The sequence below is a fragment of the Eulemur rufifrons genome, chromosome 9 (assembly GCF_041146395.1).
Source record: "Eulemur rufifrons isolate Redbay chromosome 9, OSU_ERuf_1, whole genome shotgun sequence".
Classification (NCBI taxonomy): domain Eukaryota; kingdom Metazoa; phylum Chordata; class Mammalia; order Primates; family Lemuridae; genus Eulemur; species Eulemur rufifrons.
The window spans coordinates 4,357,062-4,383,650 of NC_090991.1; the positions used below are offsets into that span (position 1 = coordinate 4,357,062).

At 44.6% G+C, this 26,589-nt stretch overlaps 2 protein-coding genes across 5 annotated transcripts in view; one reads left to right on the forward strand and one right to left on the reverse strand.

Moving 5' to 3' along the window:
- The first annotated feature begins 1,231 nt into the window (after positions 1-1,231).
- On the forward strand, positions 1,232-11,735 carry CENPV (centromere protein V). The gene is made up of 5 exons (XM_069483207.1): positions 1,232-1,674; positions 4,018-4,116; positions 5,363-5,432; positions 10,257-10,371; positions 11,325-11,735. The coding sequence occupies exons 1-5, from the start codon at positions 1,265-1,267 to the stop codon at positions 11,447-11,449; spliced, it is 819 nt and encodes a 272-aa protein (XP_069339308.1). The 5' UTR covers positions 1,232-1,264; the 3' UTR covers positions 11,450-11,735.
- Positions 11,736-21,303: 9,568 nt separating this feature from the next.
- PIGL (phosphatidylinositol glycan anchor biosynthesis class L) overlaps positions 21,304-26,589 on the reverse strand; it is a 42,327-nt gene continuing 37,041 nt past the window's right edge. For 2 of the 4 annotated variants that reach the window (XM_069481895.1, XM_069481890.1), the window contains one exon: positions 21,304-21,810. In XM_069481895.1, the coding sequence (XP_069337996.1) occupies positions 21,704-21,810 (107 nt within the window). In that variant the 3' untranslated portion in view covers positions 21,304-21,703. The remainder of the gene's footprint in view (positions 21,811-26,589) is intronic. The other 2 variants (XM_069481892.1, XM_069481891.1) reach the window with 1 other exon arrangement.

Genomic DNA, 26,589 nt, shown 5'->3' on the forward strand with positions numbered 1-26,589 from the left:
GGCATGAGCCACTGTGCCTGGCCTGCATACTGTTTTTAAATGATGTTCAAGAATAAGCAAAACTAACCTATGGTGATAAAAGAATAGTGGTCACCTCTGTTTTCTCTTGCCTGTGAGAAACTCTGGTGTGCTGGAAATGTTCTAAATCTGAATTGGTGGTGGTTACATGAGTTGTACATTTAAGATATGTACACTTTGCTGTGTGTAAACCATAACTCCAATAAAGAAAATGGCAAAAATGGAAATCACAGATTATCTAGAAAATTTAAAGAACACTTCATATAAACCCTAATGGATACAGCTAAAGCTGTACTCAGAGAAAAAAAAAAATTATAGTCATTAGTATTTTGATTACAGGAATGACTGAAAATAAACTTTGTATTTAATTCAATATACTAACGATAAGATGAACAAAGACAGAATTAATAAAGAAGAATTTTGAAATTAAAGTAGAAAACAAGTAAAAAAAGGAGTAAAAGGAAATGCCATTTCTTTGAAGATACGAATAAAACAGAGCAATTAATGAGTTTAGGGATTATCTGGGTTCCAGCAATGGTTCTTGTGACTTTCTGTCTTTAAACTTTGGTGTTGTGTTCAGCAAAACCATACTAATGGAATTTGATGCAGGGTTGATTCATTTAATTAAAATTAAAAACAAAATCTGTTGGCCATAGATATCCTCAAGACACTGTTTTATAACGTGACAGAAAAGACAAAGTTTAAGAATTATGATTTTGGCTGCTGTTTATCCAGCAGGTAGCAGGTGCCGGGCCGTTTACACAAATTAGCTCATTTTAGGTGCACAATGGCTCCGGCAAGGTAGGTACTGTTCCCCATTTTGGAGATGAAGTTACCCCAGGCTGCCCGCTCAGATGTGCCCATTGATTCAGGCTTGACCCATGCCCCTCCAGGTCAGGAAGGTCCGAAGAAGCCCTATGGATTCAGAAGGGGCAGAGGCGCCTTCGCAGGTGCAGGTGGTGCAGGTGGATTAGGGGTGTCCGGGAGTGAAGGCCGGAGGCGCAGTCCCGTTAGGCCTGCAGGACCGAGCCGGCAGGTGTCGGGGCGGCCGGGCGGGCTGGGTCTCCCTCCTGCGGGCAGGCGGCGAGCAGCCGGGCGCGGCGGCCGAGCCGGGCAGCCCCGCGCAGCGCCCCCTGGGCCTGAGGGTTGGCGGGCGGCGGGGGCGCGCGCGGGCCGGCGGGGGCGCGCGCGGGCCGGCGGGGGCGCGCGCGGCGCTGCGAGGCCTGCGCGCCGGGCCGCGGGAGCCATGCGGCGGACAAAGAGCGCAGCAGCTGCCGCCAAGCCGCGCGAGCAGAAGCGGTCCAAGGCCCCCGTGGCCGCCGCCCGGGCCCCCAACACCAGCCGCGCACGGCGCTCGGCGAGCCAGGCCGGGGGCGGGGGCCAGGCCGGGGGCGGGGACGAGGCGGCGGCGAAGCAGCCGTCGCCGAAGCGGCGGTTGAGGAACTCGTCGCCGCGGGCCCAGGAGGCGGGCCCCGGGAAGCCGCCGCCAGAGCTAGCGCTGCTCCCGCCGCCGCCGCCTCCGCCGCCGACTCCGGCGACCCCGACGTCCTCGGTGCCCACGCTGGACCTGGGCGAGCAGCGGGAGCGCTGGGAGCTGTTCCAGAAACGGCAGCGGCTCACCTCCGAGGGCGCTGCCAAGCTCCTGCTGGACACCTTGTGAGTGCGGCCGGGCCGGGCGCCACACGACGCCCCTCGGCGCGGAGTCGGGCTCGCCGCCCGCGCGCGTCTCTGCCTGCGTGCGGGCCTCGGCCACCCGTTAGCCCTGCGTCTCCCGCGTCACGTAGCTGACACGCTTCCCCGTGTGGGCCCCGGGGTTGGTCGCTAATTCCGAGGGCGCGTGGCTCGGTGGGGCAGTGCGGCCCGCGACTGGTAGGGGCTTTGTCCGGAGCGCGTCTGAGGGCGCGCGCGGCCGTCCTGAACAAAGCGTCTTTCCCGGCCGCAAGCGTCGTGCTCGGGGACGTTGTCCTGTCGCCCGAAGAGTGCGGGGGCCCTTCCCAGTGAGAGGGAGAGAAATCCCACCGCCTTCCTTATACCCGCATCTCTTTTTGTGTTTCCACACGTGTTTTGGGGGGCGGGTGGCAGGGAAAGTAGCGGGGTTGAGAGAAGCGTGAGCAGTTTGGAACCAACCGGGAAGCCAGATCCCGTTATTGTTCCAGGCACTGCCCGAGAGGGGGCCGTTACCGATTCCGGAGAGAAGCGCGCGCGGAGACACGCTCAGGCCACCCGGGGGGAGGCGTTTGTGTCCTCCGCCAGCTCGTCTCCCGGGGGGCTCCGTCACCTCGCTCCGGCCTCCTAGATGGCCACAGGAGCGTTTCAGGTGTCCGGGATTTAGAAAAGACCCATGACTCTGGCAAGAGCTGCCTTGTGTTCTCCAAATGTGATCTGGATTCCTGCCCCGGAGAACCAATTGTGCTAACAGAGAATTATTTTAACACCCTACTAATATATCTTAATGTCAATTATTTTATGAATTAAAAAGAACAGTCAAAGCACTAGGAAAAAAACCAAGACAAGAATAACCTGACAATTGCATAACAACCCGAGAATTACTTCTTTTCTTGAACGAAAAAAATGTTCCTGTCATTGTTCCAGAAGAAATTTCTCTTAGGATGAATCTTCCTAGAAATGCAATACGTATTTGATTTTCTGTGTCCTTCACTTTTTGTTTTAACCACCTCAAACTATAAACTGAATATTTAAAAAAATCATCCATCAAACATTTGTTTGAGCACCAATGGTGTGCCAGCTACTGCTAGGTAAAAAGGATGTAAAGATCCTTAGGAATGTAAAACTCAAATTTGAGGTAAATTTTTACTTTAAAACAAACTGATACATGGTCAAGAAGAATTTCTTAACGTAAAAAGATGTTTTTCACCCAACATCTTTTTGGGTGAAAGATGGTATATTAATTATAGAGGTATATTAATTATTTTTTTAAGTCTACTAAATTATATGCAAAAAGTGTGTATAACACTGTACCATTTTTGTTAAAATATTGTATAGAGAAAAAGTTTGGAGGAACATGGAATATATAGCAAATAGTTAACTGTGGATCCCTCTGGGCGTAAAGATGACAGAAGACTTTCACTTTGACACTGTCAAATATTGTAATATTTGTGTTTTTTATAATAAACATAATTTATGTGTCCAGAAAAAATTTTTAAAAAGATTAACTTGCACAGAAACATGAAAAAAAACATTCATTCTTAATCAAATACGTGCAAATTAAGACCACAGTGAGCTGTTTTTCCTGTAATTATTGCTTGAAAATGTATACTGCAATGTTTTCTCATTTACAATTGAGTAAGTGTGTTTAGTCCTTTTGGAAGGTGATTTTATGATATCTGTCAAATCTTAATGTTTGGTTATGGGCTTGGCTTATATATAAGTTTTAAAAGGATTAAAATTGCATGCAGTGTATATTACAGCTATATAAAACGTGTATGAAAAATACTGGAGGGGAATATAGCAAAATTGTAAGATCTTTGTTACTTTCTCAGGAGGCTTTTCTGAACTGTGGGACTCAATTCGGTGCCCCACTTTACTTTTTCATAGCAGCCCGTACCACCTTTATCACAATCATAATTAAAGATTATTTGGGTAATTTGATGGCTGCTTAAGATCGGTAAGGGCAGCGACCATGTCTGCTGTATTTTGTTTACTGCTCTTTCCTTGGTGCCTAGCTCATAAAAATTTTTTGGTATTTGACATATAAATAAAAATGTTTGGGTGGCAGGATTAGGATCCTTGTCTCCCCCGACATTTTCTGAAATTTTTGAATGTTCTATTTTGCAATTTAATAAAATTTAAGAAATAGGGACAAAGACAACACTGAATCCATTCTTTTATGCAGTTGACAGTGCCTTCTTAAAAGCAGAAATGCTTTTGGTTGTCATGTAGAAAAGACTTTTGTCTTATCTTCTTTCTTTCAACAACAAAAGAGAAAGCAGGAGTCCAACTATTCAGAAATCTTATCTTTCTGATTTTTGTTTCATTTAGTGAATACCAGGGCCTGGTGAAGCACACAGGAGGCTGCCACTGTGGAGCAGTTCGTTTTGAAGTTTGGGCCCCAGCAGACTTGCACATCTTTGACTGCAAGTGAGTATTTTTCTCTTCCTACATTGGCTTAAAAGAATTTAAGAGTTAAAATGCGGTGCTTCAAAATAATCTGGGGAGTCGGGGTGTAGATGAAACAACATTGGCTATGAGCTGATAATTGTTGAAATCAGGTGATGGGTACATAAAGGTTCATTGTTCTATTTTTTTCCTTTTGTATGGCTTGCCAGAGAGCGCCTACAGCACAGGCCCAGGTGACACAGAGTAGGGTCCTTGGGGCTCACGACTGGCAGAGTCACCCCTCAGACTGACACTGCTGTGGAGGTGGGAGTGGTTAGGGCACCGAGTGAAAACCCTTGGGCAGAATCTTCGTAGGATTCCAGAGTTGGGGAGAGGTGGCAGATACATGAGTGCAGGGTGTGTATACCTGCAGGCTCCCCGTGCTCTGCCCTCTCACTCTGTTCTTTGGATGAAGCAGATAGTGCTGCCAGGTTCTGTGAAGAGCTTGCTTCTTAACACTGTCCCCAGCACTATGATAGAGTAAGGACAGCAGGCTCTGACTTCCGGACCAATAGTTGGTGTGTAGCTAAGTATTCAACAGTATCCAGTCCTTTTGGCCCCTAGGTATCTGAATTATATATGAATAATAAATAAATGAATACCGTGGAGTTACTCAAATGGAGAGCTGACCAGGCTGCTAACAGCAGAGTCCAGATTGGGAAAGAAGCACTGTGGGATAGCTTGCTAGAGTAGTCTATACTAAATTAGAATTTTTTAAAAGGTAGCCTGAAAAGAGGGGATTTTGACTTAATTCCAGACATGGTAATTGTGGGGACCTGTTTTACTTGAAGATAGACTTTCTATGACGTGAAGATGAAGAAAGAAGGAAACCTAAGCTTCCTTGTCCACTTTTGATGTGGATATCTGAGAGGCATAACGTTGTACCAGTGTCTAAAATTTGTTTTCTATGTGTCTCTGAAGTCCGTTGCCTCTCTTCACTGTAAAGAACTGGGGGTGGGCAGCAGAAATGTGCTTCTGTGGGTCCTGGTTTTCTGAGTGGTGCATGGCCTTACCTGCTGGCTTTGAAATCCCTGGGCTCTGCTACACGTGCAGAGCAGAGGCCCTGGGTAGCCAGGCCATCTGTCTGAGCTTCCCCTTTTTTGGGTGGTGCTGAAAGGGGCTTAATCTCTGGGGTCAGCTGGCTCTTGGATCATACTGGGCCAGGCCCCTTGGACACACAGAGGTTGCAGAGGGACTGCTCACAATCTAGAATTCGTTCTTTCTATAGCTGCAGCATTTGCAAGAAGAAGCAGAATAGACACTTCATTGTTCCAGCTTCTCGCTTCAAGCTCCTGAAGGTTAGTGCTTAAGAGCAGAGTCAACGAGTGCAGAGCCCATTGGTGAGGATTTACGACACCTCCCCCCCCCACTGCGCATGCACACACACACACACACACACCACACCACACACACACACACACGCACACGCACGCACACAGCGTGCCCTCTGTAGTGTGTGAGGGGTCCGGAACATGGCAGGGCCTCTCACAGGATTTAGTTTCCCTGTTTTTCCAGGTTTTATGTTTACTTTTAAAGGGTAATGTTATTTTTTCCCTTTATTTTTTGGAGGCCTATTTGATATTATTGTGGAAACATTTTCAAATTCAGAGAATCAAAAAGCAAATTAATAAAATCACCCAAATCCTATCAACCAAAGGTAGCTGCTATTAATATTTGGTGTGTGTCCTTGTGTGTTATTTTCTACACAAATACATCTATACTTATTGTTGTATATTTTTATCAAAGTAGGATTTTATCATTCTTTCTGTTGATAACCTACTTTCATCATTTCCCAATGAAAAGCTTACATAATTTTCTTATTTTTAACTTTAATTTTATTATTTTAGGGAATTTTTTATACTTGGTACAAAATTTGAAAGGTAGAAGAAAATAAGTATGTACACAATGAAGAGTCTTCCCTCCACTGTCTCCAAGCCGCTAGTCACCCCCTACCCCACAGCCAGCTTCCTAGTTTACTTATCCTGTCATCTCTTTATCTGTATCATTGGATTTCTAGGTGAGTCCAGTTTGTTTCTGATTATAAACAACAATGTGATAAACTTCCCTGTGTATAAATCTTTGACAATTTACAAATTGCTTGAAGCCAGGAGTTCGAGGTTACAGTGAGCTATGATCATGCCACTGCACTCCAGCCCAGATGATAGAGCGAGACCCTGTCTCTAAAAAAAAATTAAATAAATAAATATAGTTTTTAAAAAAGTTAAAAGACTTTTAGCACAGTATGGCAAATGTGAAGTAGGATGGGGCTTTACTTCTATCCTTTGTTCCTGCTTTGCCTGTCTAGGTCTGACAGAGCTCTCTGTGCCTATACCAGTAGTTTTGGTATAATTATCTGTCTCCTTTACTAGACTTTGAGTGTCCCCAAGGCAAGGTAGTAAGATTTAATCCCAAATGCTCTGAGCCAACCTGTCTCTTCTTTGCCTGCCCCTTGGTTCTTGAACAGCACATTGCTTGGTGTGGGTGTGTGGTAGAAGAGGTAGGCCAGGTAGGCAGCCCACCTGTCCCTTATGTTTCCTGTAAGCAATGTGCCCATGTGTGTCCTCCAATACCTTGTGCAGGCTATGGGCCCCACTCAGTCGGCTTTGCCCTTAATCACCTGTGACAGATGGTTTCTGGAAACACCACCAGGTCTAACCCTGGGCTCTTGGGTCTCGGAGTTGATGCTCATACAGTTTTCTGATCCTCCTTGAACATGTTGACCCACACGTCTTCCTGGTACTCTACGGCACCATTGTCGTCTTCAGCCCTAGCCCACTAAAGAGAGTTTTCTGCTTGTTTATTTTATGGGCCCAGCACCCTTCCACGGTGCTACTCTGCTACCTGCTTGTTTATTTTAAAGTAAGTACAAAACATATTCATTCATTCAAGTGTCTATGAGGCAACTGCTTGAGCCAGGCTCTGTTCTACTCAAACACAGCAGTTAACGTGACAGACACTGAGTTTACATTCCGTAGGTGGGGAGACAGATAAATAAATAAGAAAAAAGTCTGATAGTGTAGGTGCTATAGAGAGAGAGAGTAGAGCGATATGCAAGAAAATAGCCAGTAGCTACTGTAGATTGGTTAGGGAGGATCCCTCTGTGGTGGTTAGAGCTGAATGATGAAGGGGGCTTGGGCAGGAAGGGTGTCGTAGGCAAAGGGAACGGATAGTGCAGAGGGCTTCTGGGACTTAACGCTCGGCATGTCTGAGGAGCCACATGATGGCCATTGTGGCCGGGGGTCGTCAGAGGGGTGGGGGAAAGTGGACTGAGATGAGGTTGGAGAGATGGCAGCACCAGGGAAGGAGACAGGTCTGACGCTTCATTTAGTGAGGCCCATGGAGGGTGTTAAGCAGGGCAGCGACAAGATCTGATTTGATGTTTTAAAAGCTCATTTGGGCCGCTGTGTGGAGAGTGGATTGGAAGGAGGTAGGAATGGAGACAGGGAAGCAGGCAGGGAGTTGTTATGGTAGGCCAGGAGAGGCAGTGGGAGCTTGGATTGGGATGGTAGTCAGGGAAATGGAAAGAAAATAGATAACTGGACATGTTTAAAGCAGTGGTTCTCAAACTTTAGTGTGTGTACAATCACCTGGAGGGCATGGTAAAACATTATCTGGCCCAACCCCTGATTCTGTAGGTCTACAAGTTCTCACGTGGTGCTGATGCTGTTGGTCTGAGGCCCACACTTTGGGATGCACTGTTTTAGAGCAAGCATAAACAACTATAGAAAGCATTGGAGTAGAAATGAGGAGAAGAAAGAGAAGCTGAAGTTACGAATGTTGGGCCTGAGCAACTAGTTGTATGGAGATGGTCGATCCTAGGGGAGAAGCAGGAGTATGTGTTGGTTGGGGCTGGCGGGTGCTGGAATCAAGAGTTCTGTCCCCAAAAGTTCAGTCCAAGGGATCTTTTGAACATTCCTGTAGAGGTGGGAAGTGGGCAGCAGGATATACGAGAATGGAGTTCTGGAGCGAGATCAGAGCTGGCGCTACCACCTTGGGAGTTGTTTGTGTGCTGAAGTTGCTTAGAGCTGTGGGACTGATGAGGTCAGCTGGGGAGACGGTGTAGCCAGAGAAGGGATCAGGCTGAGGCCAGCCCTGGGACTCGCAGAGCTTCATAGAGAATGAACAGAAGAGGAAGAAGAGCAAGCAGAGGGCCTGGGAGGCATGTCCAGTGGAAGGAGGAAGGACGGGACAGTCAGAGGCCAGTGTTCCAAAACAGGAGTGCTACTGAGAGGTCAGGTTAAGAAGAACCCAGTGGTTCAGAGAAGTGACCATTGGATTTGTCAACATGGTGGTCCTCAGTGATTTCTGACTGGGCAAGAAGACAGAAGAAATGACCAAAGACATTGAGTGTAGCAGAGTTTGATGATAGGCTACGAGTTCTAGTGGGGAGGAGCAGGCATGGGGTCAGGTTGGTGGATGTTGGAATAACACAAGCACGAGGCCCTCGGTGCCGCTGGGTAACTTCTGGTAATGAATGGGGTAGACTAGGATGTGAGGTGTCTCCTGGTAATCCCTTGAGGGAAGGGAATTTCGGGCAGCTCTGGATGGTTTGGGACTACTTGGCAGTTCTGTGCTGTGTCTATGTGGTGTGGTGGCTGTGGAGTGAAAAAGGCCTCTCAGGGAACTGTTTTTATATGAAGCACAAAGCTCCGTGAGGGTCTCTCTTTCCTGCCGCAGTGGGTGGTGGTCTGGTGCTGGGGAAGTATTGAGAGATTTAACGGTGATGAGGAACCTCCACTCCCCACAACCCCCTCCAGCCACTGAGTTTCCCTCCCTAGAAGTAAACCACTGTTCCTTGGATACCTCTTCAAAGGCACATACAAGGATATCGCCTTTTTTAAAAATTAAAATGGTACTGTATTACACACATTGTTTTACACCTTGCTTTATTCCTTTTGTAACCTTGGAGGTTGTTCCATATTAGTATTTGTAGAGCTGCCTCATTTTTTTCAAAAGTTACAGAATATTCCATTTTATGAGTGTCCATAATGCTTTAACCTGTCCTCTATTGATGGACATTTTCTCAATCTTTAGCCTTTTAGAAACAGTGCTATAATATCTATATACTTGTGTCACTTGAGACACCTGGAATATGTCTGTAGGATAAATTTCTAGAAGTGGAATAGTTTACTAAAGCAGTGGTCCCCAACACCAACCAGGGACCGGTTTCATGGAAGACAATTTTTACACGAACTGGGCGTTGTGGGGTGGAGCTCAGGCGGTGATGCAAGTGATGGGGAGCGGCTGTAAGTACAGATGAAGAGATGAAGCTTTACTTGCTCGCCTGCCACTCACCTCCTGCTGTGCAGCCTGGTTCCTAACAGGCCAGGAACTGGTACCCGTCCATGGCCCGGGGGTTGGGGACCACAGTATTAAAGGATATATACACTTTAAAATTTCGGTAGATATTGCTAAATTTTTACCAGTTCATATTCCCATGCCTGATACATGAGAGTACATATTTCTTTATATGCTTATCAATACAATGTTAACCAACTTTTGATTTTTCCCCACCTGACAGTGAAATAATATCTCATTACAGTCTGTCATTGTGAGCATCACTTCCTAGGTTAAAGAACTATTGTTTTTCCTTTTCTCTGTACTGTTTCTTCATGTTCTTTGTACAGTTTCCCATTTGATTTATGCATTAAGGAAATGAGCCTGTCTATGATGTCTGGCAAATATTTTTTTCATGGTTTGTCCTTTGTAGATTAATTCAAGTACAGTCAACAATTTTCTTAAAGGTCTTGAGCAGTACTGTTTTGGGGACATGGAGAGCCAGTCCTTCGGGTGAGCTCTCCTTCGGAAGCAGACATTTCACTCCCTGACGTGGACAGGATCATGATCTTGCCGTGGGTCAGAGAAGGCTCAAGGCTCAGTTGTTCTGTGTGCAGTTGATCTGAGGGAAGCCATGGACTGTCACGTTCCACACTAACATGTGGAACAGTGTAGATGGGTGTCTGTCCTCAAGAAGCTTCCAGTCTTTTGTGGGACATAGGACATATCCTCATAATCCTGAGAGCCCTACTAAAGAACTCCCCCCATAAAGTTAAGATTTATTTTTTAAATGACATAAAAATAATCCCTTTGTAAAAAGAGAACACCTGTCTCTTTTCACCTAGGGAGCCGAGAATATAACCACTTACACGTTCAATACACACAAAGCCCAGCACACCTTCTGCAAGAGATGTGGTGTTCAGAGCTTCTATACTCCCCGCTCAAACCCTGGAGGCTTTGGTGAGTAAAAGGGATGGACTGTGAGCTCTGGGGGACACAGAGGCCCGTGGTGGTCTGGAGTAAAGTTCTGGTGCCTCCTGCCTGGCTAGGCCCTGTCCCATGCATGTCTTAGGAGAACAGGGTTCTTCCGCAGAGCTCTCTCCAAGTGGTGGAACATAAGACTGGCTCTGGCCAAACCTATCTGAATATGGCAAAATCTGATGTAGAGTCTGTCCAGATGGTGATTCTTACTGGTGCTGCTGGCATTGTGTGTTGATGACATTGAAGGACAGAGAAGACAGGTGGGGAGCTGGGCTTGTGGGGCCAGAGGAGGCAACTTTAATAATGACAGGGGTTAAGGGAATGAAGGAGGCAAGAATGAGGAACATTTATAATGCTGTTAAAAAAAATTGAGCTGCAGGGGCGGCTGTGACTGTGACTGTCTTTTGCCTCATGGTATGGGAAGGCATGATGTTGTCCTCGCAGCCCACCCCCCACCTTTTCTTCAGCAGCTCCCGTTCGTTCCTCATCGGTCCCATGGAGACCCCTTCCTGCAGGGTTTTGAAAAGTATAAAATCCTGTACAAATGGGAGGCATTTAATTCCTAGGAAGTTATCTATCTAAACACAGAAAAGGCCTGTGAATTTCTCAGGCTACCAGTCAGAAATCACACCAGGCTGAGCCTCTCTGCTATTTTGTACTCTTGATTTCGTGTTGAATGGTGTCCAGCTTTGGCTGTCTCTGGTTCAAGGAGTCTGATCCCCACTGGCAGATGAGGAAAGTGAGCCGGAGCCTTCCTGGGCATCGGGCAGCGTGCCAGTCTCGCTGCTTAAGTCATAAGCTGTAGCATATCACTCGGAAAGCCTTATGTGTGGTGCAGTGGTGCTTACAGGTGGGGGTTTGTCCAAGAGCCAGTATAGCATCTGTTCTCACCCATACTTGGGCCCCCCTTTCTCTGTGCTGCTTCCCCCTAGGAATTGCCCCCCACTGCCTGGATGAGGGCACCGTGCGGAGTGTTGTCACTGAGGAGTTCAATGGCAACGATTGGGAGAAGGCCATGAAGGAGCACAAGACCATCAAGAACATGTCTAAAGAGTGAGCTTCTCCCTGTCCCTTCCTGAAAAGGAGGAATGATTGGGGCCAGCAGCCGTGCTGTCCCTGCCATACCTGGGTGTTGCACCTGGATATGCCCACCCCAGGCTACTGGCTCCACTGGCCAGCGGCCACCTGGATCTGTGCAGTTCGCTCCAGCTACCAGTTTCTTTAGGCAGCTCTTTGTCTTTCCTTAGTCCAGATTTTGATGTAGGCTAGTTGACATTCTTCCTTCTCTTCTCAACTTTTGTGTGATCTTATAGGGAAAAAAAATAAATATTTTTAACATTAAAGCAGTTACTATGGTTTATCATTTCTTTTGCACTTTGGTTTTGCTTCTGAGGCTAGTCAGTTAATAGCAGAAATTTATTGAGCGCTATCAAGATGTTTACAACCAAATTGCGAAGAAGAGATAAGACAGATGAAGAACAGTGATTAAAAAGAAGATTGTGAATTATTACAATCCATGTGAGCTGTGAAGATGATACGAGCTCTAGTTCAGAGGGGAGAGAGCGAGGGCTGGTCAAGGGAGACTTGGGGAGGGTATGATTTGATTTGAATCCACTTTTTTTTTTTTTTAAAGGGGAAACGGCTTCTAATTCCTTTTTTAATTGTGGTAAGATAGATACAACACAAAATTTGCCGTTTTAACCATTTTTAAGTGTACTCTTCAGTAATGTTAAGTACATTCACACTGTTGTGTAACCATCATCGCTGTCTCCAGAATTCATCTTGGAAAACTGAAACTCTGTACACCTTGCAAAACTGAAACAACAACGTTGGGCCTATTTTTAAAAGAAGCAAGATTTAAGAAGATAGAGGGGAGGAGTAACTGTGTGAACAGAGGTACAGGTACATGCAAAACCAGGCTGAATTAGAAGGTTTGGATTTGAAGAAGTAATGAAGAGATGTGAAAGGTATGTTGAGGCTGGACTGGTCATGGATAGTAGTCTTAGGACGTTGGCCTTTATTTTACAGGCATTGGGAAGCCTTGGACAGGATGCATGAAGTCTGGCCTGTTAGTCTTTTGATGGGTTCCCCTGTCTCCCTCTCTACTTTCTTCACCTTGCTGCATATTACTATCAGATTAACTTTCCTAAAACATTCCTCTCATTACCAAATACTGAGTATTTGTCACACATGATGGTCAATACTTAGTAAGTATTTGCTCTTTGCTTTAGGAAAATTAATCATGAAATGATTTGAAAGGTAGATTAGACAAGGAAAAGGAGCAGAGAGGAAATAAAGATGGCCAGTTCCTTGGTTTACTGGTTCTGCGCGGTCACTGTCTCTTCTGGGTCGCCAGCAGCCATGTTCACACTATAAAGTTGGGAGAAGCTGGGCCACCCACAGGACCTGGATTTTCAGGGCCAGAACTCTAGTTATTCTTTTTTTTTTTTTTTTTTTTTTGAGACAGAGTCTCACTCTGTTGCCCGGGCTAGAGTGAGTGCCGTGGCGTCAGCCCAGCTCACAGCAACCCCAAACTCCTGGGCTCAAGCGATCCTACTGCCTCAACCTCCCGAGTAGCTGGGACCACAGACATGCGCCACCATGCCCGGCCAATTTTTTGTGTATATATATATTTTAGCTGTCCATATAGTTTCTTTCCATTTTTAGTAGAGACGGGGTCTCGCTCCTGCTCAGGCTGGTCTCGAACTCCTGACCTTGAGCGATCCACCCGCCTCGGCCTCCCAGAGTGCTAGGATTACAGGCGTGAGCCACCACGCCCGGCCTCTAGTTATTCTTAAATTTTTTTTTTTGAGACAGAGTCTTGCTCTGTTGCCCGGGCTAGAGCGCCGTGGCATCAGCCTAGCTCACAGCAACCTCAAACTCCTGGGCTCAAGCAATCCTACTGCCTCAGCCTTCCAAGTAGCTGGGACTACAGGCATGCGCCACCATGCCCGGCTAATTTTTATGTATATATATTTTTTGGTTGTCCAGCTAATTTGCTTGTTTTTTTTTTTTTTTAGTAGAGACAGGGTCTTGCTCTTGCTCAGGCTGGTCTCGAACTGCTGACCTCAAGCGATCCTCCCGCTTTGGCCTCCCAGAGTGCTAGGATTAAGGCGAGAGCCACCGCACCCAGCCCTTAAATTTTTTATTTTATTTTAAAATTATACAGGTAACATGAGTAGATCCTCATAAGGTGAATGTCCCCTCTGCCATTTCTATTGTAATATTATATAAAAATACATAGTTTTGTGTATCTTAAAAACAAAGCATCATATTGTACCTTTGTTCTGCAATTTCCATTTTTTATTTAATAACGTCTTGATCTTTTCATATCAATATGTATGTTCTCATTATTAACTGTTGCATAGAATTGCATAGCATGGGTATAGTTTTTTTAACCACTATTTTTTTCATGGAAATTATGGTTCTTTCCAGTTTTTTTGCTATTATAATGAACATCCTTTTAAACATTTCTTTTATTTATTTTTTTGAAATGGGGTCTTGCTGTTGCCCAGGCTAGTCTCGAACTCCTAAGCTCAAGAGGTCCTTGGCCGGGCGCGGTGGCTCACGCCTGTAATCCTAGCACTCTGGGAGGCCGAGGCGGGTGGATTGCTCAAGGTCAGGAGTTCGAGACCAGCCTGAGCGAGACCCCGTCTCTACTAAAAATAGAAAGACATTATATGGACACCTAAAAATCTATATAGAAAAAATTAGCCGGGCATAGTGGCGCATGCCTGTAGTCCCAGCTACTCGGGAGGCTGAGGCAGTAGGATCGCTTAAGCCCAGGAGTTTGAGGTTGCTGTGAGCTAAGCTGACGCCACGGCACTCACTCTAGCCTGGGCAACAAAGTGAGACTCTGTCTCAACAAAAAAAAAAAAAAAAAGAGGTCCTCCTGCCTCAGCCTCCCAAGTACCTGGCATTACAGGTGTGCCACCCTGCCTGGCTCCGTACCACTTTATACATAGCGTATGTTATTTAAGAATGTAGAAGTAGGCCTGGGCATGATGGCTCATGCTTGTAATCCTCACGCTTGTTATCTTTTTCTTAATTAGACTTACCATGTGTCTGCTTATTTCATTTTTCAAAGATTTATTATCCTTTACACTATTTTTTCATCCGCATTAAATCCTTCCTATTGGTTTATATTTTTTATTTTCTTAAATTGAATCATGTAGATCACTTATTTTCAATCTTTTTGAAAATTAAAGCATTTAAGACTATAAATTACCTAAATACAGATTCCACGTAAAATAAGTAATTTTTATTACTTTGTAGAAATTTGTAATATCAATTTTGATTTTCTCTTTGATCTATGGGTTATTTAGGAAGGGTTTCTTGGGGGTTTTGGAGGTTTTTTAGAGACAGGATCTCACTTTGTTGACAGGCTGGAGTGTAGTGGCACCATCATAGATCACTGTAACTTTTAACTCCTGGTCTCAAGGGATCCTCCCACCTCAGCCTCCAGAGCAGCTAGGACCACAGGTGCATGCCACCATGCCTAGCTAAGTTTTTAACTTATTTTTTCTTTCAGAGATTGGGTCTTGCTGTGTTCCCCAAGCTGGTCTCCTGGCCTCAAGCAATCCTCCCACCTCGGGCTTCCAAAGCACTGGGGTTACAGGCGGGAGCCACTGTACCCAGCCCAGGAAGGGGCTTCTTGATTTCCAAGTAGGGTTGTTCTCCTCCCCTTTTAGTAATTTTATTACTTATTTGCATGTTATTTGATTATGATAAAAAACGTGGCCTGCAAAATCTCTATGTTGGGGGGAATTTATTAAGGATTTCTCAGTCGCCAGTAAACAAATGACTTTTGCAAATGTTCTGTCACATAAGATGTGAATATTTACTTCATTCAAATGCTCTATGTTTTTACTTTTTGCCAACTTGATTTGCCAAAATTCTGGAAGATATTAAAGCCTCCTACTATTACTGTGTTTTTTATAAAGACCTTGTTTTTCTGGGAGGTTTTGTTTCATGTATCTGGCCACTGTGATGTTTGGTGCATATCGTCCTCATGGAGTGAAACTGTTTCTTTATGAAATGCCCATTTTTGTTTAGTTTCATGCTTTTTGATGTCATATTTGGCTTGATCTGGATTTATAGTGTTGCTCTTCCTTTTTGTTTGCCTCCTGTATGGTATATGGCTCATCCTTTATTTTTAGTCTTTGTCACTTTTAGATGTAGCTAAATTTTGTTTTCTAAGTCAACTTGATGGTCTGTTTTGGTGGGGAAATTTAACCCATTCATATATTTTTAAAGTAACTATCTGATTTTTATTCTTTTTGTATTGATCCCATTATATTTATTACGCTTTATACTTTGCTTCCTCTTTTCTTTTTATTCTTTCTTTTGCCAACTTTTAAATTTTTCATTTTCTGCTTTCTCCTCTGTTAATTTGGAAACTATAGGCTCTTCAGTTCTGTAGGTAGTTACCTTGCAGTTCCTCACGATCCAGACTAAACCCTGTGAACTAAAAGCTTGAGCCCCCCCAGCCAACTGAACTGACTCCCTCTGGGCCAAGGGGACCCCAGAAATACCCTAAAGCTGAGTTGCTGGCCATGAGAAGGGAGATCAGACTCACCTTGCCATGCTCCCTCCCTTCTTGGAGATCTCTGTAACTCATTAACAGGCCAGAGGCCATGCAAGACAAAGCTTAAACCAGGCCTCAGTTCAGTCAATAGATCTCATGAGTCTATGTCTGGTGACTTGTCTCAGAGTAGCAGACTTCCTTGTCTTAATTTAAAACATTCCAAGCCTTTAGACAAAGCTTCATTTCTTAAACTAATTACAAATCAAAGACTCTTTAAACCCACCTATAACCTGTAATCCCTCCCCCCACTTCAAGATGTCCCACCTTTTGGGGCCAAACCAATGTACACCTTCCATGTATTGATTTATGACTTGACATGTAATTCCTGTCTCCCTAAAATACATTAAACCAAACTGTAACCCAACCGTGGCAAGACCACTTGCTTAAAGCTTCTTGGGTGTGGCTCCAGGCCGTGGTCACTCATACTTGGCTCAGAATAAACGTCTTTAAATTATTTTACAGAGTTTGGGTTCCTTTCTGTTGACAAGATGGCACCCAGTGTGGGGCCCAGGGCCTCCCAAAGGAGTAGCCCAAACTGAGCAACAAGCACTGGCATGGCCCCCTTTGAGCGTCTCCTTGGGCGGAACCAATAAGTCCTCCTGAGCTCTGGACCTCACATTCTTGGTTGATGGTCCTGGTTTATTCTGAGCTGTTGGTTCTTTTCCTATGAATTTGTTTGGGATCCTAATTTTCATTTGGAGGTGCATTTTAAAGGGTCTTCTCCATTGCCTCTTCCTCCCAAAATTAATCTCAATTGGCTTTTCTTCCTATTTGTGAAAGAGGAAACCAAATTGTAACCCAACCTTGGTAAGTCCCCTTGCTCAAGGATTCCTGGGCATGGCTCTGGGCCATGATGACTCATACTTGGCTCAGAATAAAACTCTCTAAATTATGTTACAGAGTTTGGGTGCTTCTCTGTTGAAAACCCTAAACAAGTATACTTGTCTACTATTTGTCACCCTGCACTATAAGGCTTTACCTCCCATAGCCTCCACTTGGCCCCAGAGGAGACCTTTAGAATTCTTTCATTTCCTTCCTCTCACTTGGAACTGAGGAATTTCATAGCATATCTGTGTATCTTTTCTAAACATCAAAGCTGCTTAGGATTTGGTAGACTCTTGCAACGTGCTGGCTCAAGTCTCTTTCAGATTATGAAGTTCTCCCTGCCCCGTTTGTAGCTTTTTCTCCTTCTGGAACTTCCATTATTCATATTAGTTCTCCTGGATGTATTTTTCATTCTTTTCCACCATGATTCCCATTTCTTAACTTCTTCCCCAAGTAGAGATATATCTTCTACTTGATATTCCACATTACTAATTTGGCCACTACCGAGATGCATCCTTTTTTGTGTGGCTGAGCTTTCATTATTGTTTTTGATAAAGTTTCTTCTGTTAAGTGCTACTTGAGTGAGATCTGTCCACTCCAGGGAATGGAACCCCTCCCCCTGCTCTGAGCCCCCTCAGGTGAAGGTTCCCCTCTTGGTTTTTGTGTTTCCTTAATGGGTCAGGATTCCTGAGTAGTGGCCAAGTGGGGGGAGCTGGCAAGCCATGAGTCCTGTGCTGAGGATGGGGTGGGTGTGGGGGACTCTACCACCTTCAGCACCCTCACCCCAGCCAGGTGGCCCTCCTAGGACTCTGAGCAAGTGGATACAGCCCCTCCCAGGGGATTCTGAATTAAGACCTTTTTTCGTTTGGTGGAGAAGGGAGGGTTTCCCTCTCTCTCTTTTTCCCCATGTTCCTTCAAGGAACCATAACATTCTGATCTTTGCTCCAGGCTTCAAGGCTGCTGCCTCGTCTTGCAGGTTGTTAACCACACAGGGCATCTGGCTAAGTGGGTGCTTAATTCGGTGCTCCTCTGCCAGGCTGCTTGTGCGCTGAGGAGGGAGGGCCTGCCTGCAGGAAAGGCTGCTTTTTCATAATTTGCACAGGGACACTTTTTTCTTGCTAAGACAAGTGTCCCCAGGGCTATATTCCACCTGGAGGGTACTTTTCCTGCCGGGCATTGCCAGTGGCTGCCCTGCGGGCCTCCAGGGGCTTCCCTGCCTGCTGTGCTGTGCTGTCCCTTGGCTCTCTCCTGGCACCAAGGAGAGCCAAGCTCTGTTCCAGACCCCGAGTAGACGTGAAGCCTCAGATGCACCCACCCTCTGAGCGTGCTCACCTGGCTGCTGTGTGACACCCAGGAGCTACTACGATGGAGAGAGGGGCAGTGGGATCTTGCCCTCAAGCACATCCCCCAGGCATTCAGTAAGTACAAACACTGGTTTATTTTTAATTAAGTAACTTATTACTTAATTAATCTTTTAATTAATTTGTCTTTTTAAGAAGTTGGAATGTACAATAAAACAAAAGTAAAGAGGCAGAAAGTCAGTCTCAAATCTCACCACCCAGAAGCAACTATTGATAATTCTATATACATCTTTCTAACATCAAAGATTTAAAAAGTTTTGAATAGGTAATGCATGGACATGGTTACAAAAATTCAAAAGGACAAAAAGGTACCCATCCCCTTCCTCTCGCCCAATTGTCTTCTTCAGAGGCAAGCTCTGTTTGCAGAGATATCCTGCATGTCTACACACACGTCTACACATGTCTGTGCAGACATACAGCTTTTCTCACAAACTGTTGTATTCTCTAACACTGCCCTACATCTTGCTTTTTTCACTTAGCAATATGCCCTGGAGATCTTTCCATATCAGTGTATTGTGTTATTTTTTAAAAATAGTTTTATGGTATTTTACTGATGTACTCACAATTTATTTAACCAATCCTTAATTGATGGACATTTGGACTGGTTCAGTATTTTGCTATTGTATTATAAACAGTGTTTCGATGTCTACCCTTTTCTTTTTTGGAGACAGTGTGTCACTCTGTTGTCCATGCTGGAGGGCAGTGGCGTCAGCCTAGCTCACTGCAAGGTCAAACTTCTTGGCTCAAGTGATCCTCCGGCCTCTACCCCCCGAGTAGCTGGGACTATGCCTATATAGGGTGTGCCCACCACACCCAGCTAATTTTTTAGAAATTTTTTAACTTTTGTAAAGATGGGGTCTTGATATGTTGCCCAGGCTGGTCAGTGTTGACCCTTTACATACCTCTTTGGGCCCGTGGAGTAAATCTATTGTGTAAATAAGTAGAAGCGGAAATGCTGGGTCAAAACACATGTAATTTTACTCCAACCTGTCAAATTGTCTTCCATACAGGTTGTGCTATTCACAGGGCTGCCAGCAGTACCCAAAGTGCTAGCTTTTCTTGAGTGAATTGTTTCTTTATATAATTGAAATCCCACTGGTTATACATGTTTTTTAAACTCTACATTATATCAAAAGTCTTTCTCAAGTCAAAAGTATTAATAAACAATAATAAAAAATCCTTTAAAACTGTAAATGTTCATTGTTGAAAGATGACCTTTAGTTAGTATTTACCTTTTGGATATATATCCTTTGAGATGTGTCTGTTATATTTGTACACATATGTATATTCATTTAGCAAAAATGGGATTTGTGCTATTTCTAATCTGTTTTAAAAATTTAAGATAGTGCATTTACATTTTTCCTCGTTTCAAAATACAACTGCATCCCTGGATTTTTCCAGTTTTGCTATTGTAAGTAATACTCTTGTGATCTCATACTGTGTGTACCATTTTGACTTTCTAAGTATTCCCTAGGTCATAGAGTGTGCATATCTGAAAACCTCTTAGTACACACTGAGAATTGCTGTCCAGAAAGGCAGGGTTGTCTGTGTCTGCCTTCCCAGTGGCAGGACAGAAGTCAGCCTGTCCTACGACACTCTAGCCAGTGTTTGTGACTTGCTTCTAGTCACACTTTATGAAGGCTATTAGGGACTGTTGACAAACTTTAAGTAGACAAATCAGTAATCAGATTTTCATTTTTGATTCCAGCTTCAGGGCCTATAGCTCTGTCAGTCTCCTGTGGTCCCTAGGAGCGTTCAGGATAATGGTGACGCTGAGCAAAGCAGAGCAGGTTTGGGTGGAGGGGCTGAACAAGCAGGTCTCTAACCTGCTGCCATGGAGAAAGCAGTTCAGGGCTTCCTCCGACAGAGGGATTGCCCACGGGGAGCGCACACCAACGCCCTTTGTTATGTACTTTCGTGACTCATCCAGTTCAGTTCTCTGATTTGAGACTGTTTTTATCTCCCATTTTGCAGATGGGAGAATTGAGGCAGAGAAAGGTTCAGCACCTTGCCTGTGGTTACACTGCTGGTCATTCTGGCTTCTAACCCGGGGTCACCAACCTGTGCTCTTCACTACGGGTCCCTGCCACAGGCCACTTCTGGGACCATTAACTGGACTCTAAAAGTAATTTGCAAGCCAGACCTTTCAGAGAGCTTTTGTTTATAGGACAATTTTTTTATTTTTTTATTTTTTAAAGACAGGGTCTCACTCTGTCACCCAGGCGGAGTGCAGCGGCACAATCATCGCTCACTGTTGCCTTGAATTCCTGGGCTCAAGTGATCCTCCCACCTCAGCCTCCTGAGTAGCTGGGACTACAGGCATGCGCCACCAGGCCCAGCTAATTTTTTTCATTTTTTTTTTTTTTTTGGGACAGAGTCTCGCTTTGTTGCCCGGGCTAGAGTGCCGTGGCGTCAGCCTAGCTCACAGCAACCTCAAACTCCTGGGCTTAAGCGATCCTACTGCCTCAGCCTCCCGAGTAGCTGGGACTACAGGCATGCGCCACCATGCCCGGCTAATTTTTTTCTATATATATTTTAGCTGTCCATATAATTTCTTTCTATTTTTTTAGTAGAGACGGGGTCTTGCTCTTGCTCAGGCTGGTCTCGAACTCCTGACCTTGAGCGATCCACCCGCCTCGGCCTCCCAGAGTGCTAGGATTACAGTCGTGAGCCACCACGCCCGGCCATAATTTTTTTCATTTTTTAAGAGATGGGATCTTGCTAAGTTGCTGAGGCTGTTCACAAATTCGTGGCCTCAAGCAATTCTCCCACCTCAGCCTCCCAAGTTGCTGGGAATACAGGTGTGAGCCACCATGCCCAGCATGTAGACAATTTTAGACATCAGGTTCTTGAACATTAAAAAATGAAAAAGTTCCAAATTTTTCTTATTTCTTACATCACCCAAAAGACTGAGAGCTGAGAAATTCAACTGTAAGCTCTTTGAGGCAGGCCCATGCAGTCACCTCTGTGTCACACAGTGCCCCGCCCCCAGTGCTCTGCACGGGGACGTGCCAGTCGGTGACTGTCGCCTCGAACAGAGCAAGTTTTCCTTGGATGAAAGTTCTGATAAATAGGCCACAAAGAAAAATCAAAGGAGTTATGGTTGAACTAATTCTATGTAGACTGGTGCATTGTGTGTGTGTGTGTTTGGTGAGCCGACTTTGGAAACTATGTAAAAATCACACCTGTGAAGTGCTTTTAGAGCACTTTTACATTCATTTATGATAACAGTGACCTGCCCAGGCTCTGTGCTAGGTTTTCAACATACACTGTGTTGTTATGCAAATTGTTTTTCACAAGAACTTGAGAAGCTAGCAAGGTACCTATTATTATCCTTGGGTTGGTTTGGTTTTGGTTTTGGGTTTTTTCCCAGAGGAGGAAGCTGACGTTTGGATGGCCCCTGGCCTACCGGGCTCCCTTTTGCAGAGGCCGCTCCAGATGCAGCTCCTCCAGCTCAGGCAAGTACGCCAGCGCCAGGCCAGGTCCCCTGTGCTTCCTGGTCTCTCTTCCCCCATTGTTCCTTGAATCTGAAAACTCTTCAAGGCTTCAGAGGAAGTGCAGTGAGTTGATTCTCATGTACCGGGAGAACAGAACATACAGGCGACGGAACCAGAGGAGCTGGCTGCGGTGGCAGGACATGGCTCTCTAGAAGAATCAAAGAGAACCAGTTATGGAACACTCGCACCCTGGAGCTGTTCCCGTTACTTTCAGTTCTGGCCTCCTCACCTTAAACCCTTCCTCCCACTGAAATACCTTATGCCTTATCCTTACATGGCTTCTTCCTGTGACCCAGGAGCCTCTGGACTGGCCTCCAGTCACCGCCTCCCTGTCCCACCCTGCACGTACTTCCCTGCGGTTGCAGCAGACGATGCTAACAGAAGCCAGAGCACTCACCGTGAGACGCCAGGAAACTGGGAGAACAGTCTTCGTGCATCATCTCAACACTAACAACCCAGTGACTTGAGTACGATTATTATTGCTTTTTAAAAAATAAATGGACGAGGGAACTCATCAATCTCAAATAGCTAGGAGGTAGTAGAGCTGAGACTGGAACGCAGAGCCTGCGCTGTTAGTCACTGTGCTGCCACCTCACACACCCAACACACGTCCAGGCAGCGGCGGTTCACGGGAAGCGGGCTGAGCACTCTGCCCCACCGCTCTGCACTGGGCGAGGGGGCGGATGCCATCACCGCCAGGAGAACAGGCACGGTGTGCAGGCAGGGGCTGCGCTTCCCACCTCGTGGGGGAGATGGATATTGTTATTCAGACCTAGTGTAGTTCTTTTTTTAAGCAGAATAGATTATAGCAACTGATTTAACTAGATAAAGTCGCTGATGGCCTAACACAAACAAAAAAGTTCCACCACGGATGGCCTAAATATAAATAAATGGATAAAATAAAAGGTTGCTGCCTGTTTTTCTCTAAGTATTAATACCATAATTAAACAGCCTCTCTAAGCTAATATCATTGTGAGCCTTAATGTAAAGAACTCATTTCATATTCACTGTTAGAACATATATGACTTTAGAGATATAAACACCTGTAATAACCAAGCTTTAACTGGTAAAGGGAATTCAGGCAGAACTGTCACCACAGGATATATTCAGGCAAAATATTACACAGCATTGTTTCCACAGGAAATACAACTAAAAATTTTAAATGAAATGCCTTGGAAACAAAATGGGCGTGTCAACTGACAGAATGGTGTTAAAATTTTGAAGACCATAATAAAAATTAAATGTTTAGGAAAACATTGAGAGAAGGGATGAACTCTGTAGTCCAGATCACACCTGATTTTTCTACTTGTGACAGTCACCAAGTTGCAGGGGTGTCCCACACCACGCCGCCTGTGTGGCCTGTCCTCTGTCCGCACTCGTGCCACGAGATGCGCACTTAGAGAAAGTAGCGGTTGCCAACGTGGATATTTCCAAACTATACTTTTCTATTACTTTGTGTTCATATTTTCCAAGGGACTAATAAAACATATCAAAATTTTATGTGCAATTTTGTATTCCTGCTTTTTCCCCTCTTTTGAAGCATTTTCACTACATATCCTTCAAAACTGTGATTTTACTGGTTATATAGTACTGTATCCTTCAGCTGCTGAATATTAGTTCCTATTTTAGCTATTATAAATTATTCTAATGGTCATTCTTGCACATATATTTCTGGACATATCTTTGTTCATTTCCTTAGGATAAAATTCATGCTGAGATGGAGGGTGCGGGGGTGGGGGTTCTGCCAGAGAGGGTCCCCAAACTTGAAGCGTGGGTTCTGCCAGAACCAGGGGCTCCCTAGCCTCTGAGAGGAGGCTGGTGAGAAAATGCTGTCCACTGGGGTGGCCCGCTGCAGTGCACGGCAAGTTTGACGCCTGAGCCCAGCACTCAGCCGAGCTACCTACAGGCTCAGAGACGGCCCAGAACTGCTGGCAGAGGATCTGACTCTGGCCTTCCAGCAGCTGCAAACTCTCAGCACAGAGGAAGACAGGTATAAATGCCCCAAATCCAACAACCAAAAATATCTTCCCCCTCATCATAAAAATTACTGAAGGAAATGCATGAGCAAAACGTGCACCCAGAGGGAATGTGTGGGACGCAGGAAGCACGGGGGCCAGGAGTCCGGCCTACAACAGTAACGATCTGTAAGCCACAACGTCAAGGGCAGGTGATCACGTGCAGTTAAAACATGCATGATTTCTTGTGCTAAGGAGGACAAATACTGAATAACTCTATGCTTTGAATTTTATAGTTATGGATGATATTAAAATTTTAGGAGTCACACAAACAGCAGGGGAAAAGGAGGAAGAGGGGCTATGCAAAACCTGACCAACCCAACAGAAGGCAGGAAGTGGGGGGCGGGAAACGGTTTGGAAAACACAAAATTAGATAGTAGATATAAGTCCAAATACTGAATATACTCCCTATAAGATATTTCGGAGCAGGATTAAAAAAATCCAACTATATGCTACTTTCAGAAAACACAACTAAAAATCACAACAAAAGGCTTCAAAACTATGATTTTACCAGTTATATTGTACTGTATCATTCAGCTGCTGAATATAGTTCCTAATATTAAAGGATTAAAGAAACAAAAAGATAAACCATGCAGATACTATCTAAAGAAAGCTAGTATAGCAATATTATTAAAATAGTATGTAAGTCAGAAACCATTACTAAAGAGAGACATTATAGGATAATAAAGGGAATAATCTGCTAACAAGGTATAACAGCTTTGATTTTTTTCTGCACCTAAAAACACATTAAGCAAAAATTGACAAAGACAAATGGTCAAATCCTGATTCAAGATGGGAGATCTTTACATACTTGTACCAGAAAGTAATACATCAAAAGGTAAAAAAAAGATACAAAAATTTTGACCTGTAAGGCCAAGGTGGGAGGATTGCTTGAGGCCAGGAGGTTGATACCAGGCTGAGCAACATAGTGAGATGCCATCTCTACAAAAAATACAAAAATTAGCCAGGCATGGTGACGTGCACCTGTTGTCCCAGCCACTCAGCAGGCTCAGGTGGGAGGATCACTTGAGCCCAGGAGTTTGAGGCTGCAGTGAGCTATGATGATGCCACTGCACTCTAGCCTGGGCCACAGAGTGAAACCCTGTCTCCAAAAAAAAAAAAAAAAAGTTTGGACCAACACTAAGCTTGACCTACTAGTAATATCTAGAACCCAGAATGCAACAAGTAGAGAACACATGTTCTTTTTTGGAACACATATTAACATTCACACAAATTGATCATATTGACCACAAATTAAGGCAATAAGGAAATCTCAATAAATTTTTAAAAATCAGTATTATACAAACCACATAGCTATTAAATTATAAATCAACAACCAAAAGACCACATGCACACAAACATCTATCCAGTCGATTCTCACGATTTGCAGTAGTTAATTTCTATAAGTCACTGAGAACACTGAATTAGTGACTACTGACCCATTGTTCCTAGGGGAAATACAGGGTTGGGTTCTTGCAAACCTCGGGCCACACTGTCATCAATAGATCAATACTGATCAATATCTAACTTTGTTTTATGTGTGTTTCTATTTAAAGACTTCTTATGTAATATATATTGTTGATTCATTGGCATTGAACTCATGGCCAATAGCACCATAACTCATGCCTGAATGAAGCTTATCAAACACATGTAAGGCACATTATAGCCTCTTGTGCTTAGGAACACAAGACAACACTGTAGCACCATTCTTAGAGGCCATTTTAAACAACAAAATTAAAAAATCCATAAAAATGAGAAAAACGGGACATTAAATATACCATGAAAAGGACACTTGTTTAGTATGAGAGCTGAAACAAGAAGGCGAGTGTTGCCTATGCAGCCTCACCTGGGAACGCGCATGTGTGCACCAGTGACAGATTTTTCACTGCTCTGTGAGTGTCTGTGAACGACCACAAAAGCACCCAAGAGTATTGGTTTTGGAGTTATAAATGAATTTTACCAAGTACAGGCGCACTTGCAAACATGGAACTATGAATAATGAGGATTGACACACACATTTGTAATCTATAAACTACACCCCTGAAAACCTCATAGATTAAATAGGAACTCACAATGGAAACTATAAATTACTTATAACTAAACGACAGTGGAAGAACTATGAAACTTGTCAAGTGTTGCTAAAGGAATACTTCCAGGGAAATTAATAGTCTTAAAGTGTATTTTTCTTAAAGATCGAAAATGAAAATGAAGCTAACCTTTGAAGTTCAAGAGATTTAAAAAAGAATAGAATAAAACATAAATGAAGACAGAAATAATACAGTACAAAATTAAGGCACTATAGACAGAACGAGAATATTTCTGCTCCACCCTGCATTATCAGCATTTAGCAAAGTGCCTCTTAGTGGGTATAAAGGTTTATAGTAGTAAATTTAGAAAACAAAGCTAAATAAACAAACAAATCATTATCTTGAGTTTCAAACAAAATGGTTTTCTCAATTTTTTTTCTTTTTCTTTTTTTTAGAGATGGGGGGGGGGGTCTCACTTTGTTGCCCAAGCCAGCCTTGAACTCCTGAGTACAAGAGACCCTCCTGCCTCAGCCTCCTGAGTAGCTGAGACCACCACGCCCGGCTCAGCTGTTTTTCCTCACTGCCCCCCTTCCCTCCGTAAGGGACTTACGTCCACTGGGGGTTGCACCTGGAGACAGACTGGGGAGCGAGTCTCCTCAGCTCGCCCTCTCCCTAAGGATGGTGGCACCGAGAGCCGCCTGCCCCGCTGACAGCCGAGTTTCCCTGGCAGGGCCTCCCTCCCTGGCCTAGCTCTTCCGCCGCTGGCAAAGCGGCTTCTGCGGGCTGCCCCACTGGCTCTTCACAGAGCCCCCGGCAGGTCTGAATCCCCCTAAGCTCAGGCTGGGAGCACTGCTCCGTGTGGAACAGTGAAAACTGGTAAATCAA